Source organism: Euprymna scolopes, chromosome 29, assembly GCF_053919585.1.
Source record: "Euprymna scolopes isolate OS-2025 chromosome 29, ASM5391958v1, whole genome shotgun sequence".
Lineage (NCBI taxonomy): Eukaryota > Metazoa > Mollusca > Cephalopoda > Sepiida > Sepiolidae > Euprymna > Euprymna scolopes.
In genome coordinates, this window is record NC_136510.1 from 99,665,776 (window position 1) to 99,683,361 (window position 17,586).

Sequence of the window (17,586 nt, forward strand, 5' to 3'; positions counted from 1 at the left end):
TGAAACTGATTTTTAATTCACAATTATGAATCGTTTTACTCAATACACACACACACACACACACACACACACACACACACACACACACACATATATATATATATATATATATATATATATATATATATATATATATATATATATATATATATCTCTTTATTCGATTGGCAAAATTTTAGAATAATTATAAAGAAGTGAACCATCGCGTAAATTCAATCAACTAAAAAATGGAAAACAGGGTGAGGAAAATAAAAAAAATTAAAAAAAAATATAATGGGGCAAGTTATATGTACAATTCAATAAAATAAATAAGTCGACTAAAAAAAAAACGATCGTTAAAATACACCCAAAGTGCTTTTCGTTCAGACTAACATTTTCAAGGGTCATAAGTCTGAAAATTATTTTTTTATTTTTAGAATATTTGGTAGTGGTATGGAGTAAGAGCGGAGAGGAGGTTAAGAAGAAAAAAAAAACCTGACTACCCAAATAATTCTAATTGAAGCCGGAGGTTTCTCTGCTTGCACAATATATATATATATATATATATATATATATATATATATATATATATATATATATATATATATATATATATATATGTATATATATATAGTAATTTATAAAATATATATGGCGATTAAGCTACACTGAATATTCTGCATTTCATCCAACTATAGGATTCGTCAGGCTTATGCGCGAATTCTGTCGTTGCTTCTTGTTTTTATATATGTTGAGGATTTCTAGTTGGCCAATCAGCTTTCTAGTATCCACCGCGCCCCTTTATGTATATTCATGTTTATTTGATTTATTTATTTGTTTGTTTTCTATTGTTATTGTTAGTTTTAAAGCTATTTTGTATCGCTATCCTAGAGTAAGTTTTATTTTGTGAACACAGTTGTTTGCTATTTCCCGCCTACAGTTTAATAGATTTTAAGGTTCTTTAAAGTACAGGATAGAAAATTTTTCATGGAGGCATAATTTACATGGGTCGTCTAATTGTCTGCATGTGGTAGCTTGTCTCATTATTTCCATTCGACTACCGGCGAATGTCCGCTTTCTTTGAGTTCCCAGTATTTATTCGCTAGTGTTGTTTTTATACGGTGTTTTTTATTTTTGAATGTGCTTTTGTGGTCATAGTATCGGGTTTTGAAATCTAAGGAAGTCATGACATATACGTGGGTTCTTCTGAATTTAAGCTCAAAGTATTTTTAATTATTAATTAATTTATTTATTTATGTTACGATGATGTTAACTGATTTTCATGTTTGTTTATCTTTAGGTCTGTCTTACCACACGGTTCAGAATGTCTCCGACTGCGCGAAGATCATGGAAAAAGGTTGGCATAATCGAACAACAGGTGCCACCCTCATGAACAAGGATTCGTCGCGAAGCCACTCGATTTTCACCGTCCAACTTGAGATGATCACAACAGACAGTTCAAACGACGAACACTTTCGAGCGGGGAAACTCAATCTGGTTGACTTGGCTGGCAGCGAACGTCAGTATAAGACAGGTATCAAATGACTGCGTTTCTTTCCTTCCTTTTTCTGTCTTCAGTTTCATCAAACGATTGGCATATAGATCCATCATAGAATTGGAGACTTTCCGATTAGTTTTCTAAATTTAATTAATGATTCCTTTGACACTTTGCGCAAAACTCTTCAACCAACCAATTCGCATGAAAACTTCTAGACTATTAGGAACCATACTGAAACCAGCAACCTCTTAGTTTCGTAAATATCATGTTTCCAAGAACCTACAATAGGTTTATGGATTTTATTTAAAATTTCATAATAAGTTAAAAGTTATACCCTTAGGAATTCCTGATAAATAACCCTTTACCGTAAATTATACTTTCAGGTCTCCTATCAAAATAATAAATAAATACCCGTATAGGAAATACTTGTACGGCACACAGGTTCTAGCCAGATCACCGAAGTTAAGCAACGTTGAGCCTGGCCGGTACCAGACGGGTGGCCATTTTGGAAGGCTGGGCGCTGTATGGACCTTCTGGGAAGGTTGGGCGTGGGGCCAGCACCCTCACCCCGTAAAAAGAACTCAGTCGTTACACAAGCATCTACAAAGTTGTAGATGGCCTATGGCTCTTAGGGGCTCAAGGCTATGATGATAGGAAATATTTCTTACTCTTATAACTTGTCAGGCCAACTTGTTTTTAAAGTACAGGTTTATGCATGGTTCAGCAAGTGAATGAGGGGTTTGTTTATGTGTGTGCATCATTTGCTAACTTACGTCACGTGTGTGTTTACTGGTTAAACAATTTATTTATTGCATAAAATTTTCGGCCGGTAAAGGGTTAAATTATCTTCATAATTCGTATAAATATACTTTCCGACTAGATCAAAAATATTGAAACCTTCGAGTGCAGAGCTACCCTCTGTTTTTGTTGTTTTTCATCTAAAATACGACGACTTTTAAACCTGACGTAGGCCGGAGGTTACATCGATCGAAACGTTGTACAGATGACATTCAAGATGGTAGCAATTGTCCGGATTTATTATTATTATTTTTTTTTTTATTAATCTCATTAATCTACCTCCAAGATATAAACATGTTTTCAGCGTTATAGGCCCTTGTCAAGCGACTTTTGTTTTTGTTAATCATTTAATTCTTTTATTGGAAATGTAAAAATCTATTATGAGATAAAGCATCATTTTTATACTTTAGGATCAAAGTCAACCATTGGTGCCTAACAACAAACAAGCTAATGTTTTTTTTCTCCAATCTATAATAAAGGCCAATGTGCATTCATTTATGTTTCTAAAAAAAATTTTAGATGAGGATTTGTATTATTTTTTATTATTATTTTTATTTTTACTTGAGAGTCACCACTTATCAAGGCCCGAAGGCCACTTGAGGATAAGGGTTAATGAATGTAAGGTGGTAGTGTAGTAATCGTTAATGGTGTAAATTGGGTAGAATTTGATTAATTATGGGGACGGCTCAACAAGAACTTGTTTACATTGGATTTGAAGGCTACCATGTTGTATTCAACCGTGAAGCAGGCCAGTGGAACAGTGTTCCAAAGGCGGGCAGCTCTGGGAAAGAAGTTTTGTTCATGAAATTTGTGTTTAGGTTTAGGCACAGATAGAGAGTGGGGGAAATTGCTGGCAGTTGCTGTAGCTAGACGAGTGTTTTTGTGAAAGGTTGACAGGGAGGGACCATAGATTGGAGTTCAGTCGAGCACTTGCCATGAAAATAACGATAGAGCAGAGACAGGCTCGCAACGTCTCTTTGTCCGATGTAACCAACGTGTTTATTCAGCTATATCTTGTCGAATATATAGCAATACCTATCCAACATTTCTAGGGTATAGAAGGAAAATGATTAAGGAAATAATGATGGTATCTATATTATAAAAGTCAAGGGGAATAACTCACAACACGATTATCTCCCTTTTCATGTTTAAGAATACTCCAGGAATAAAGAAAAAGTGTCTGCTCTAAAAGTTTTCTCACTCAGAATGCGTATTTCCAGAAAAGCGAAGTCTACATATATATAATAGTAAGAATGTGTGTGTGAGGACACTTCTCAACCTATATACTCAATTTTTGATCTGGATGCTTGAAATTTGGTTTATAGGGCATTCAGAAATGTGAAAAACATTTTAATCGGTTTTCATCCGTAATAAATGGCTGCTATGGGGGTCAAAATTAAAAAAAAAGTTGGTATGTGTGAGTCATCAGATTTTTATGTGTTTTTCAACTGTTTCACGAATGCGCATGCGTGATTGTTTTACATAAGAGTTTCCTTATATTAAGAATGAGTAGGTGTGAAAACAATTTTTAAAGGTCCTGTCAAGCTGGCCTAATGGTTATCGTACTTGACTCACTGTTTTTAGATTTTGGTATCAATCTCAGCTCCAGTATTATTTTTTTTATTTACAAGAATTGAACTGTTAAGAAAAAAATGTAATACTCTCATGCACATGTTTCGGTTTCTGTATTAATTAAAATATAATATTTGTGTATATTTTACGACCGGGTAACGCCGGATGGCCTACTAGTAATATATATTTCTTCCAGTGACATAGTAAAAAGAAGAAAGAGGTAAAAAAAATAGATTGGTTTTAGTATAGAGAAATCAGATAAATTGCTATATAGGTCTGACTTAGAAAATTCCTCAAGAAAACTTTAAATGTTAGGAGAGGTAATTATTGCTCCTTTTATAACTGTTATTTTGGGTTAATGAAATCATGGCTACCAAAAGAATTTTAAAGGATTTTTTTTTTTTTTTTGTCTTTTTTTTCGGAAAGGTGTGCTTCGTAGTGTTTCTTTTAGAAAACACAAAAGTCGCGTTGAAAGTCGGATGATTAAAACCGAAAATCAATAAAAGTTCTTCCGGAAGAATGGAAGAGGGCAATTTATAATCTGATTTCTACCACCCGATTATCACACATTACAAAGAGTTAAGATTAACGAGACAACCCGAGACCAATTAGCAAATCTGCTAAATTCATTAAAACACTTTCTGATATTTAGCAATTTGGAAGTTATTCGTATTGGATTCTTCAAACTACAGGATGGAACGATAAATTTGTCGCCCTAAAGAAAACAACACTGCACATTTATTTGAAAACTTTTATTGAAACAAATTAATTCAGGTAACTTGATTATGTAATAGAGCTGACATCTATTCAATGTAGCCGCCTTCACCCTCAATCACCGCCTCGATATAGGTCTAGAACTGGGAGCATGCCTTTTCCACAAGCGCTGGCAGGAGCTCAGCAAATACTCAGTGGATGCCAGCAATCAGGCTAGCTTTGTATTGTGAGAGGTCATGTTAGTGATGTTCTCGACGTATGACCAAATGAAGTAGTTCAACAGATTCAGGTCGGGGAAGGGGGAGAGGGGCAGTGAGGGAAGAGTACAAAGTCGTAACATTTATTCTGAAGCTAAGCCTGGGTCTCTTTGGACTTGTGGGCCAGTGCAGAGTCCTGCTGCCACACATCTGGGTTTGCCAGCGGCTACCTGATTGCACCAGGGGATCACCACACTCTTCAGCACATCCAGGTACACTTTGGTGTTGACTTTCAAGCCGACTTTGAAAACGTGAGGTTGCATGATGTGGCCCTTACTTGAAACCACACCAAAGATCATAAGCATGGCCGTAAACTTTGTTTTCATCACTCTGGGCACATCTCTGTTATTCGTGGCTATCCAGCAATGCATTTTGAGGGTGCTGACAATGATCCTGTTGTCATAACTTGGATTGGTAGAGAGCACGAGTTGTACAGCGATGCATATCCGATCTTACTCATTGAACATTGTGTCATTTTCAGACATGATAGAAGGCTCCTATCGTTCTTGAGATTTGTACATAACTGGCGAACAAGAAGATGGTCTGCAACACTTCTTAATCTATATACTCAACGAATTTTTTATCTCCAGATTTGAAATTTGGTTTATAGGGTATTCAGAAATGTGGAAAACTTTTTAAATCAGTTTTCATTCGAAAAAAAGGCTGCTAAAAGGTCAAAATTAAAAAGGGTCATTGGATTTTTATGCCTTTGTCAACTGTTTCACGAATGTGTATGCGTGAATGGTTCACATGAAAGATTCCTTTATTAAGAACTAGCGGGGGTACCCGGCGTTGCCCGAGTGTTTGTTTCCGGGACGGGGGGGGGGGTTTAAAAAAATGTTATGGTAGGTAAGTAGGAAGGATCAAACCCGGAGTCATGAGTAAAAGTAGGAAAATAAAGTGTGAAAAAAAAACAAAAAAAAACATCTGCAACGTTAACAGTTCGGCCACCAAGAAAAGTCCATTCCAGTTGTTTAGGAAAAAAAAAACAAAAAAAAAACGACTATGGTAGGTCGGCGCAAACGTGAAAATATAATGTGAATTGTCCAGCACACTAACCACTACGCCACAGAGCACTGCAGCTTAGTTTAGTGATTTTAAATAACTTCACATGAAAGAACTACGAAGCCAAACCGGTGTTCTCTTCTCAACTGTTCCTTGTGAACGATCCCCAAACGGTGTTAAGTAGTGGCAGGGGGAGGAGGAATTTATTAGAGAGAAAACATTTTACCACTTCCATTGATCTTAACCGATTTTGGCCGTGACTTCTCAGCAGAAAAAGTATAGAAATCTAAGATTATCGAGGAATTTGAGAAATAATAAGCCTATAACACACCTCAGATATTGTTCTGCCGTTTGTACATATTATATTTGCATGAAATATCTTGATTTTTAATCCTATTAATGTCAAAATCAGACGGGAAAAAATGAGTTCATTTTATTTATATAGAGATAAAGAAAACCGGTTTTTATCAAACGGAAATACGGAAATGAAATAATGTCGTCTTTTTTAGGGCAAAAATCTTATCGTTCCACCCTGTACTGTTCTCATCTTGAATGTTATTTGCACAACGTTTTGGTCGATGTAACCGACTTTTTTCATGTGTATCTAGTTGAACTCTGCAGAATGTCAGAAGTTGTGCTGACCGAAAAGTTGTGCAAATAAAATTCCAGATGAGAACCGTAATCTAAAGAATCCAAATAATATGCATATTTAATCCTCATCTCAAAAATTCAAAATAGCATATTTTTAATCTGTCATGCTTAAGTTTTAAATAGCATTTGTGTTTGCCTTTCACATTTAAAATTTTAAATAACATTCTTATGTGCATCTCATGGTTAACATGCAAAATTAAAGTACTTTTCCTGTACTTTCATGCATAAGTTAAAAATAGCATTTTTCTTTGTTTGTCATGCTTAAGTCCAAAACAGCATTTTCGACAGATATAAAAAGGATAATTCGTATAATTGGTATTTTCTGGAACAGTAGTTTGAAGAATCGAAATAATACGAATAATAAATCTTTATCTAAAAAATTCAGAGCCGTAATTTGGCAGTTATTTCTCTCTTCTTTCATTTTTTTTACACATTTCAAGTGAAAACATTATTACACACATAGGAGATTTGCTAGAAATATAATAATATACATACAACAAAAAATCATCCACAATTATCTTTAGTCTAAAAGTGTCGGACCCTTTATTAACGTCAATTTGAATCAAGAAAGATAAGTCAGTTTGTTCTACTGAATTAGTTGCACAACTCTTCCACATTAAAACATGGTAAAACTTGATAAATTCTATTTTTATTTGTAATTATTTTTCTTCTGGATCATATTTCGTAATTTTTGTAATCTATATTAATTTCGACATGATACATAAGTACGTTATAAGGCATCATTAATTCTCTCCTGAGAATTAATTATCTTAGCTTGAACCGTGATGGTGCAACTGAATACTGTGTAAAATAAGCAAACCATACATCTTTTTTTATATATAAAATATGGAGTCTCACTTCCAAGCTTTTCATCTCTTTCTCTCCTGATGACGAAAACAAGGGAGAGAGAGAGAAACGGGGAGATAGATAATCAGAGAAAAATTAATATCTATCAACAACAAAGAGACAATAACAAAGAATATAGTCACTGGCAGTATTTTCAGTTCAACATACGATTATTCTCATTTTCGTATTATTTGGATTCATCGGATTACTGTTCTCATTTAGAGTGTCATTTTCACCACGTTTCAGTTGATGTAACCGCCAACCTTCTTCAGGTTATTTTGTCCAACTCGGAAATGTTTCTATCGAACTTGGGAATTTGGATAGAATTTCAAATGGAACCCTTTATTTAATTTAGAGGGCTAACAGCCATGACTGGATAGAGGTCCTAAGTAATTCCCAATTGTATTTTTGGTTGCCCACACTGAGAATTGAACCTTCAACTGTCAGGAGAATATCACTTTTACAATTGATTTTTCCAAGTACTCTAACCACTGCGCTACAGATCCTGACATCTTTTCAATTTTTTGATCCCTCAACAAAGAAGGGATTGGATTTAGTAATTGACTCTCGTTCATCCATTTGTTTGTTTGCAATTTTCTCAATAACCACGCCTTGGATTTTTTTGAAATTTTTTCACAAATGTTAATCATTGGTGAAAGTAAATTTTTGCCAGAACGGATTTTCTGGAATAACTCAAGTTGTTCCCCTTAAAATACAGTTTTCATTGTGCTACAGAAGTAATAATGTTGTATTGATTAATTATATTTCATTTGCTTTTTATAAATAATTGTATTTTACTTTGGCGGAAGAATAATGCTACAGAGGTAAATTGGTTGAAGTGTGAACAAATCAAAACCTTCAATGAAGTGATACAAGTTACTGGACTATTTAAATCGGGTAACAAAATCAAATTGAAAATCAGTCTACAACCCGACTTCCTACCATTGAAATAAGAGGCCTCCAAAGCTTTCAAACGGTGGTCCACATTGTTGGCCTTTTTAGAACTAAGCAAGCCAAAATAAAAACAAATGACCTAGATGTGTTTTTTTTTACTGTTTTACTCATTAGTTTTTTTTTTGTTTTTTTTTAATTGAAACTGGTTCTCCAAAACCTCACTTTTTAAATCATTTTCTGAACAAATAAAAAAAAAAAAAAAACACCACACTGTTTTCACACATTTCAATTAAAAAAAAAAAAATCTGAATATTTCGACGTTTTCCATAAGAGCTATTTCTAATATAAAGGGAATTCATAATTTTTTTCTGTCTGTCTGATGCCTAAACTATACTTCTACTGCTATTAATTGTACTAGCTTTCAACACTCAATCCAGTTTACTATACAATTTCAGAAGAATTTATTAGATTTCGCTACGTAATGTAGCATCTGTTTTGCTGTTTTATTTTACAAGAGAGTCACCACTTATCAAGGCCCAAAGGCCACTCGAGGATAAGGGTTAATGAATGTAATGTGGTAGTGTAGTAATCGTTAATGGTGTAAATTGGGTACAATTTGATTATTTATGGAGACGGTTCAACAAGAACTTGTTTGCATTAGACTTGAAGACTACCATATTGTAGTCGGCCGGAGATCAGGCGAATGCTTAATCCAGTTTACTATACAATTAAGTGGGTTATATTGTATTATACTTCTATTACTGATTGAGATTTGATATCTGCCTGTCTGAAGTCAAAACCGTACCATTACTTCTATTAATTGTACTATTGAATTTCTATTATAAAGGGAATTCATAATTATTTATGTCTGCCTGATGCCTAAACTATACTTCTACTGCTATTAATTGTACTAACTTTTAATGCTGAATCTAGTTTATTATACTATTTCGATGATCCCGAGTCGGGTTGCAGGAAATGACGAACCACTCCAGATTCCAGCACTGGAGACCAACTACTTGTTCTCCAAAACGTCATTCTTTTAATCATTTTTTGAACAAAAAAGAAAAACCACCCCATCATTTTCACACATTTCAATTGTTAAAATTTTTCCTGAATATTTTGACATTTTCCATAAGAGCTCTGTGACTCAAATTAAAGACTTTGGTGGGTCGTGGTTTGGAGAATCCTGATCTAGATGGCAAACCTTTTGGAAAGACACATTCCTTCATATCTTCAGAGAACGCGACACTCAAAGTAATTTTCCAACTTTTCTTGACTACGATTCCACTTTTGTAGCATAACAACCCCCATCACGAAACTGGCCAAACATTTTAAACAAGATTGTCTTACAAAAGAGACAGAAACACAAAACAAGACTGCTACGGAAATAGCCCCCCAAAAAGTTACCAAAAATCCACCAAGAATGGCATACTTTATATGTGTAGCTTGGATTCTCAGTTAGTAGCTTGGTTAACGCTAAGAGAAACCCTTCTTAAGGGAGGTTGCTTTTTAGCACACCTAATAAAATAAATAATTGTCGAACACAAAAGCATAGAATAAATAACAGAACCTTTTTAAAGACAAAACAAGGAAAGGATTTATTTGGAAAATAGAAAGATGGACTGTGTCCAGATCAAGAAAGAAGAAATAGAAGGTTCTTTGGGTCTGTCAATCAGGAAGCCGTTCCTTGTGAGGTCCCAGGTTGATAAATCATTTTCTGTGAAAATCATCGGTGCTGGAACGTCGAGTAGACAAGACCAAGAGAGGAAAAGAGATGTCTGGTTTCTCTGCTTGGCTAACTCTGACGGAGACACTTCATACTTAGTCGTACTTGTAGCGACTATCATCCTTGTCGGATTGAGTTGGCTTCCTCCTGAGCACGAACAGGTTGCAGGAAATGACTAACTATTTTCTATTCCAGCGATAGCGACCAACTATTTGTTGGCCAGATATTACCGTCAGGTCGTCCTTAATTGTTGTCGCCTAGGTCTTCAACTGACCACTGACATCAGTGTATTAGTCAGGAAGCTGCTCTTTGTGTATGTATAGGTATAAGAGTTATCTGTCACTGACATTAGGAGGCAACAAGAGTGACCTCGCCTGATTTCTATAAATACTGCTAACACGGGTGCAGACATTTGTATTTTGTATTGAGCTCATCAGGAGCCATGTTGGCAGCAGTTATTTTCGATGAAAATCGTCGATGCTGAAATTGCAAGTGGAGAGGGACAAGAGAGAAAAAAAGATGTCTGTCTTCTTTGCTGGGTGGGTACTCTCTGCTAGCTGACTGTGTTTTCCAAAAGGGGCTAAAGAAGTTCTTTTAGGGGACAAATGAATCAATGCGCATAGCCAACTCATTGCTCATTGTGTGGCCGAATCACTCAGCGAGGCAGGGGGAGGCAACGTTAATTCACAAGGGAAAATAGATCCTTTATGACTGACAAACTTCATACTAACTTGCACTTGGATTTGTAGCGGATACCATTCTAATTAGAATGAGCACAAACTGCAAGTTGAACTATCGCAGTCCAGTTTTGACAATCCTGGATCACTTTGCAAGAAATGGCTAACCACTCCCAATTTCAGTGCCACACACCAATTACTTGTGGGCCCGATGGTATTGCCAGGTTGTCCTTCATTGTTGTTCCTATTTACTTGCCTCCCCACGAGGGCAGTGTTAGACACAAGATAGGTTTTTAATGTGGGGGATCTCCAGCTCCCCAAAAGAGGCACTCTGAATAGGAACAAAAATAAAAATTGTCTCAGTTATGAAGGATTTCTCCTCCACTGACCGAGGACAAAAAAAAGGTGAAGTGTAGGATCAAAACAGATATTACACTGTGATCTTGGCCCGAAGGCTAAGGATGTTGTTTTCACCCAGGTCCTTAGCTGCCCATCAACACTTTTGTGTTAATCAGGAAGAGAGTGGGGAGATAGTAGACTCTTCATCCATTTTATCTTAACCACAAAACTTGCATGAGATATGTTAACTAAAAAGATATGTGTCGTTTCTTAAGACATTATATTGTATTTTTATTTTTTATTTTATTTACTTGTTTTCTGTATTTGTTGATTTGAATTGATGTGTTTTAATGGCTGCATTCAGGAATGTGGAATCCTTTGTGCTCATCCCTTCGACTTATAAAAAGTTAGCGAAATTTCTTTTTTGTATTCCATCTTTACAAAGAATATATTTACGGCTCTTTTGTTCTGGCAGACACACACAAAAAAAAACAACCCTATCATGCATGGAACAATGATGCCATTTAATCATCAAGTGTGCCTCATAAACTGACCATTCAACTAAGGATTATTTTTTTTTAATTCATTTGAATATAGCTTAACTTTCAACAAAAGCGGAGTTTTTAATTTTCCTTTTCTTTTTTACTATTCATAAACACTTTTCTTTTTTTTTTTAGTTTTTATTCTTTTGCCTTGCAGCATATTTATTTTATACACATTTGTCATAAATTTGTTTACACTTTAACATACTATTTAATGCATATATACTAGCAGACCTTATCTAGGGTTGGTCGGGCGTATCTATCTATCTATCTATCTATCTATCTATCTATCTATCTTCTACTTATATATAAACTATCCTGGGTGCCTGGCGTTGCCCGCGTGTTTGGAGGTGTGTGTTGAGGGTGAATGAATTAATGTTTTAGCCAATTTTTTTATATTTATCGTCCGAAGGGTCGAGCTTCAAAACGAGACCAATCTCGTGAAAATCAGCCGCCTCTGTAGAAAGTTTTAGGCTGACATACATACATGCATACATACATACATACATACATTTAAACAGACAGGTGAGATTTATATATTTAAAAGGCACTTTGTCTGTGCGCGCGTGTGTGTGTGTAAGGTCGGTTCCTATAGGCTCCAAAACGGCTGGGCCGATTTAAAAAAAAATATCAGGCACATGTACTTTATGTGCCTGGGAATGTTTTTAGATAGGTTTTGTATTGGAATACCTCTGATAAGTATCAAAAAGCAAAATTTTTCTTAATATTAAACTATTCTTTTCTTTTTTTTTTCATATTTAATTTTACATCTAATTTATGTCCAACTTTATTATTACTACTATTATGATAATTGTCATTACTATTATCTTCCGTACTATTATAATTACCCTACTATTATTTGGTATATTTTTACCACTCTCATAAGTAGCTATGGTTTCCTTACTCCCCCCACTTTAACAAAAATATGTATACTTAACCTTTTACATCAAGTTATATGCACTCATAGTCATTGCCACCCTAATCTCCGACCGCCCCCTTATAATCATACTCCATATATCATAACAGTAGAAACTTATAAATATATTGCAACATATTACCTTTCAGTTTTACAACCTTACATACCCCCCACACACACAGCCACACCAAATTAATGAAAAAATTACCCACTCCATAGAAAATAGACATCCCATAAACCGTTAAAATAAATTACCACACAGCAGCAATACACCCCCTATTCAACCTATTGTATAAGCTCTAATAATTATTGTTGAGCTTGGCATTATCCAGATAAGTCTCCTTTTGTGGAATTGATCTTTCTCTTTTCTCTTTCACTTAAAGCTATATATATATATATATATATATATATATATATATATATATATATAAATGCATATTTAAAAATTTTTTCTCTCTTTTTGTGTGTGTGATATATAAAGAAAATATGCACACACACACACACACACACACACACACACACATATATATATATATATATATTCTTTATTTTCAACAAGAAGTTCGTGCATGTAATTGTTGCGTTTTATGAATATTGAATAAACATGTATTTTAGTGAATTAAATTGCTCTTGGGTATAATTAATATATATATATATATATATATATATATATATATATATATATATTTGCGCGTCTATATTAATTTACATACACATATAAATGTAAAAAAAAAAAAAACGGCGGGAATTGTTTGAAACAAATAGAAACTGGAAGAGAATTTGGATACTTTTTTTTCTTAAATAAAGTACAACTAAGAGAAAAATGTCTGCTAATGTTTTAGTAAAAAAAAAAAATAAAAAAAAACTAAATAAAAATAATAATAATAATAAAAAAAAACTTTATTAAAACCCCCCCAAAAAAACGAAAAGTAAATTTCTTTATAGATTCGAATCTTTTCCCAAGTGGAACCGAAGAAGGCTTAAATTGATTATAAAAATTCATCGGATGTTTATGAGAACATGCGGTGCCGTCGGTTCGGATTGTTGAGAAACTCAAACACGTTTATTGCTTATTCAGTGTTCCGGCTTCGAAAATAATCAACACATTAAAATAAATAAATAAAAACAAAATAAGGAAAGAAGCAAATAAATAAAAACGGACAAAAATACGAGAATGATGGGGGGTAGGGGGGAGCAAATGAATTTTTATTTATTTTTTTAACGTTTTTTACCAATTCTTATTCGACTCTTGATATTTTCATGTTTTTAAACAAAAAATGTGTGTGCATGCATATATATATATATATATATGTGAATAAAAAGGAAAAACCTAAAAGAGTAAAAACAAAATTAAATCAACGTTTCGTCCCCATTTCAAGGGACATCATCAGGATTTCTAGGCGAGGATGTACAGGAAGACGGTCATATCACATGCAAAAGAGGAGAAGTTTAGTTCTCTTTCTGTTCTGGAGAGAAAAAAAATTTCATGATGAAAAGAGAATTTATATCAAGTGTGTGGAGGGGGGTCGGGTTATATACATATATGCATTTTTTTTTTTTTTTTTTTTTTTTTTTTATCATCATCAACCAGGATCTAAGTTAATGTTTTGTTCATTTATTATTATATTACCTATGATTGGGGCTACATTATAAAATCCTTTTCTTTGTTTGATGGTGCTAATGTTTGAAATTAAAGCAGATTCAATAAGTCTCCGTTTTGCTCTATCTGGGATGGATTTTAAGATTTTTGCATGTCCAAAAGGGACATAAGAAATGCCAATCCCTTAAATGCACTCTTTTCCCACTGTGTCGAACATGGCCACTCTTTCGGCTTTGGACATGCAAAAATCTTAAAATCCATCCCAGATAGAGCAAAACGGAGACTTATTGAATCTGCTTTAATTTCAAACATTAGCACCATCAAACAAAGAAAAGGATTTTATAATGTAGCCCCAATCATAGGTAATATAATAATAAATGAACAAAACATTAACTTAGATCCTGGTTGATGATGATAAAAAAAAAAAAATAAAAATAAAAAATGCATATATGTATATAACCCGACCCCCCTCCACACACTTGATATAAATTCTCTTTTCATCATGAAATTTTTTTCTCTCCAGAACAGAAAGAGAACTAAACTTCTCCTCTTTTGCATGTGATATGACCGTCTTCCTGTACATCCTCGCCTAGAAATCCTGATGATGTCCCTTGAAATGGGGACGAAACGTTGATTTAATTTTGTTTTTACTCTTTTAGGTTTTTCCTTTTTATTCACATAACGTCTAAAGCATCGTTTATATTTTGCTTTATTTTATTCATATATATATATATATGCACATGTTTTGTTTGGGTTTTAGCGATATGTTTGGAATGAATTCAATCATTTAATTATTATTATTATTATTATATATTATTATTATTATATATATATATTGATTGAGATTGTCGTGCTGACTTCCTCATCTTGTTTGTTAACGTCACAAGGTTTCGGCCGTTTTGCCCTCCGGCCTTCATCAGGTGTTTTGTATCGAACTGGGGAACCATTTGTTAGGCGTCTCGAACCCAACCCTTTATTATTATTACGGGGGTACCGTGTTCGGACTCCAGCTAGGCTCTGGGACATAGTTGCTGATTCTCTGTTTTGAATGTTACTTTTTCACTGCCTTCGTTCAGGGTTGAACTCAGCACCTTTGGGTAACTGTAAACTTTGATACAACGTCTAGGACGACTCGGCCATATGTCAATCAATGAAAACACCTCATCTCAAAAATACAGACAATTATTATATATATATATATATATATATATATATATATATATATATATATATTATTATTATTATTATTATTATTATTATTATTATATATTATTATATATATATATATTATATATATTAATATATATTATCATTAATGTTATTATTATTATTATTATTATTATTAAATATATATATTATTATTATTATTATTATTATTATTATTATTATTATTATATACATAATAATACATTATGCAAATATAGAAAATAACAAATTAATGACATTTAGATATGAAATGAGAAGGAAAGAATTGGATTAATATGATAAATACCGAAAGTGTGTATATATATATATATATATATATATATATATATATATATATATATATATATATATATATATAACTAGCAAAAATACCCGTCGCTGACTGGGTTCAAAAACAGCCTACAGAAAATGGACTCTGATCTATGAAAGTATGATAGGTTATGAAAAAGAAGGGTTGTAAATTTGGGTTGAATTTGCGGGTATCATAACCAAAGCAAAATATGATGAAAGTAAAAATAAAATAGATAAACTCCATATTATACCATACCTGTTCACACTGAAACACTTATCATAATATTCTGTGGATCTATATTAAAAAAACCTTGTTAAACTTTGTGACATATTTCCATTCTATGGAGGTCAGGTGCGAACGAACACCCCATAATTTTATTATAACATATTTCTTCAAACTGAAACATAATTATCAAAGTATACTTACGCAGATAGATATGAAATGTCTTTATTAAAGTTTGTGCCTATTTCCATTCTATGGAGGCCTGGCGCGAACGCAGACCCCACAATTTTATTATACAATCCCTATTTAAGTTAAAACATACTTATCAAAGTATTCTCCTGTACATCTATATCAAAAACACTCGTAAACGTTTTTTTTTTTAATTTTTTAAATTTTGTATTTCCATACTTTGTGGACCAGGCGGGTATGCAGACCCCACAATTTTAATGAACCTCCGTTCTGCCAGATCAAACATACCCATTCCTGTGTCTCGATACATCTTCTATCATTATATGTAATCGTTTTTTTTAAATAGTCAACCATATAGGAGCCTATTCGTGACGAGACACACACACATTCAGCTTTATATTATAGATATGAATATTTCTAACAATATTTTTAGAATTCTCCTATTATGATTCGTTTTTATTATTTTCCTATAAATTAAAGAATAATCACTAATATTAATTCAGCATAACCACTACCAACAAATGTGTTAATTGCATCCTCTAAGTCTGTTGCCAAGGTCGCTGGAAAGATGGTGGGATCCTTCTACCGTTCCAGAAGATATCTCACTACTGATGCAATTCTCTATCTATATAAAAGCCAAGTACGTCCAAGGATGGAATACTGTTGCCATATCTGGGCTGGAGCTGCTAAAAACAGCCTATCCTGCCTTCACAGAGTACAAAATAGACTTTGTGGCTTAGTGGGGGATGCCCTTTTCTCTACCCTGCAACCTCTCTCCCACAGAAGAGACGTTGCGAGCCTGTCCTTGTTTTATCGTTATTTCCATGGCAGATGCTCGTCTGAACTCCAATCTCTGGTCCCCCCTCGCCAATCTTTCATGAAAAACACCCGTCTAGCTGAATCCACTGTGAAAAATTTCCCCCACTCTATATCTGTGCCTAAATCAAAACGCGGATTCCATGAACAAAGCTTCTTTCTTAGAACTGCACGCCTGTGGAACTCTGTTCCGTCTGCCTGCTTCCCTCCGGACTACAACTTGGATGTCTTCAAGTCCAATGTTAACAAATTCCTAATGAACCGCCCCCTTAAGTAAACACTTCAGCAAATCTCCTCACTAACTTAATGTACTTGCAATAACCCTTATCCCTGAGTGGCTTCCGGGCCTTGATAAGTGGTGATCACTGTGTAAAAAAAAAAAAAAAAAAATTATAGAGGATGACTCGCATAAAAACTAGTCGACTTGAAGAATGTAAGAATAAGACTATAGAATAATGTCTTTCGTTGTGTACTTGTTTGTGATTAACATCATTTGGATGTTTCGGACTACTGTTCTTGTCTTTAATGTTATTTTCACAACGTTTCGGTCAATGTAACCTACGACCTTCTTCAAGTGAATCTTGTCAAACTCGGAAATCCATATACAATTTCGAACGGAACCTTTTATTTAATCCGCAGAGGTGGGATGATCTCGTTCTGTCAACCATGACTGGGTAGAAGTCATATATAATTCACACTTGTATTTGAAATGTCGCTCACACTGAGGATTGACGATTCTAAAGTTCGATGCAATACACCTGAAGAAGGTATGAGGTTACATCGACTGAAATGTTGTGCAAATAACACTCCCGATGAGATCAGTATTCAGAAGGATCCAAATAGCACG

The 17,586-nt window shown here is 34.0% G+C and overlaps 1 protein-coding gene across 1 annotated transcript in view; it reads left to right on the forward strand.

Moving 5' to 3' along the window:
• Positions 1-17,586, forward strand: part of LOC145252797 (osmotic avoidance abnormal protein 3-like) — a 2,582,558-nt gene that overhangs the window by 754,430 nt on the left and 1,810,542 nt on the right. The window contains exon 5 of the mRNA XM_080112744.1: positions 1,280-1,513. Within this exon, the coding sequence (XP_079968870.1) occupies positions 1,280-1,513 (234 nt within the window). The remainder of the gene's footprint in view (positions 1-1,279; positions 1,514-17,586) is intronic.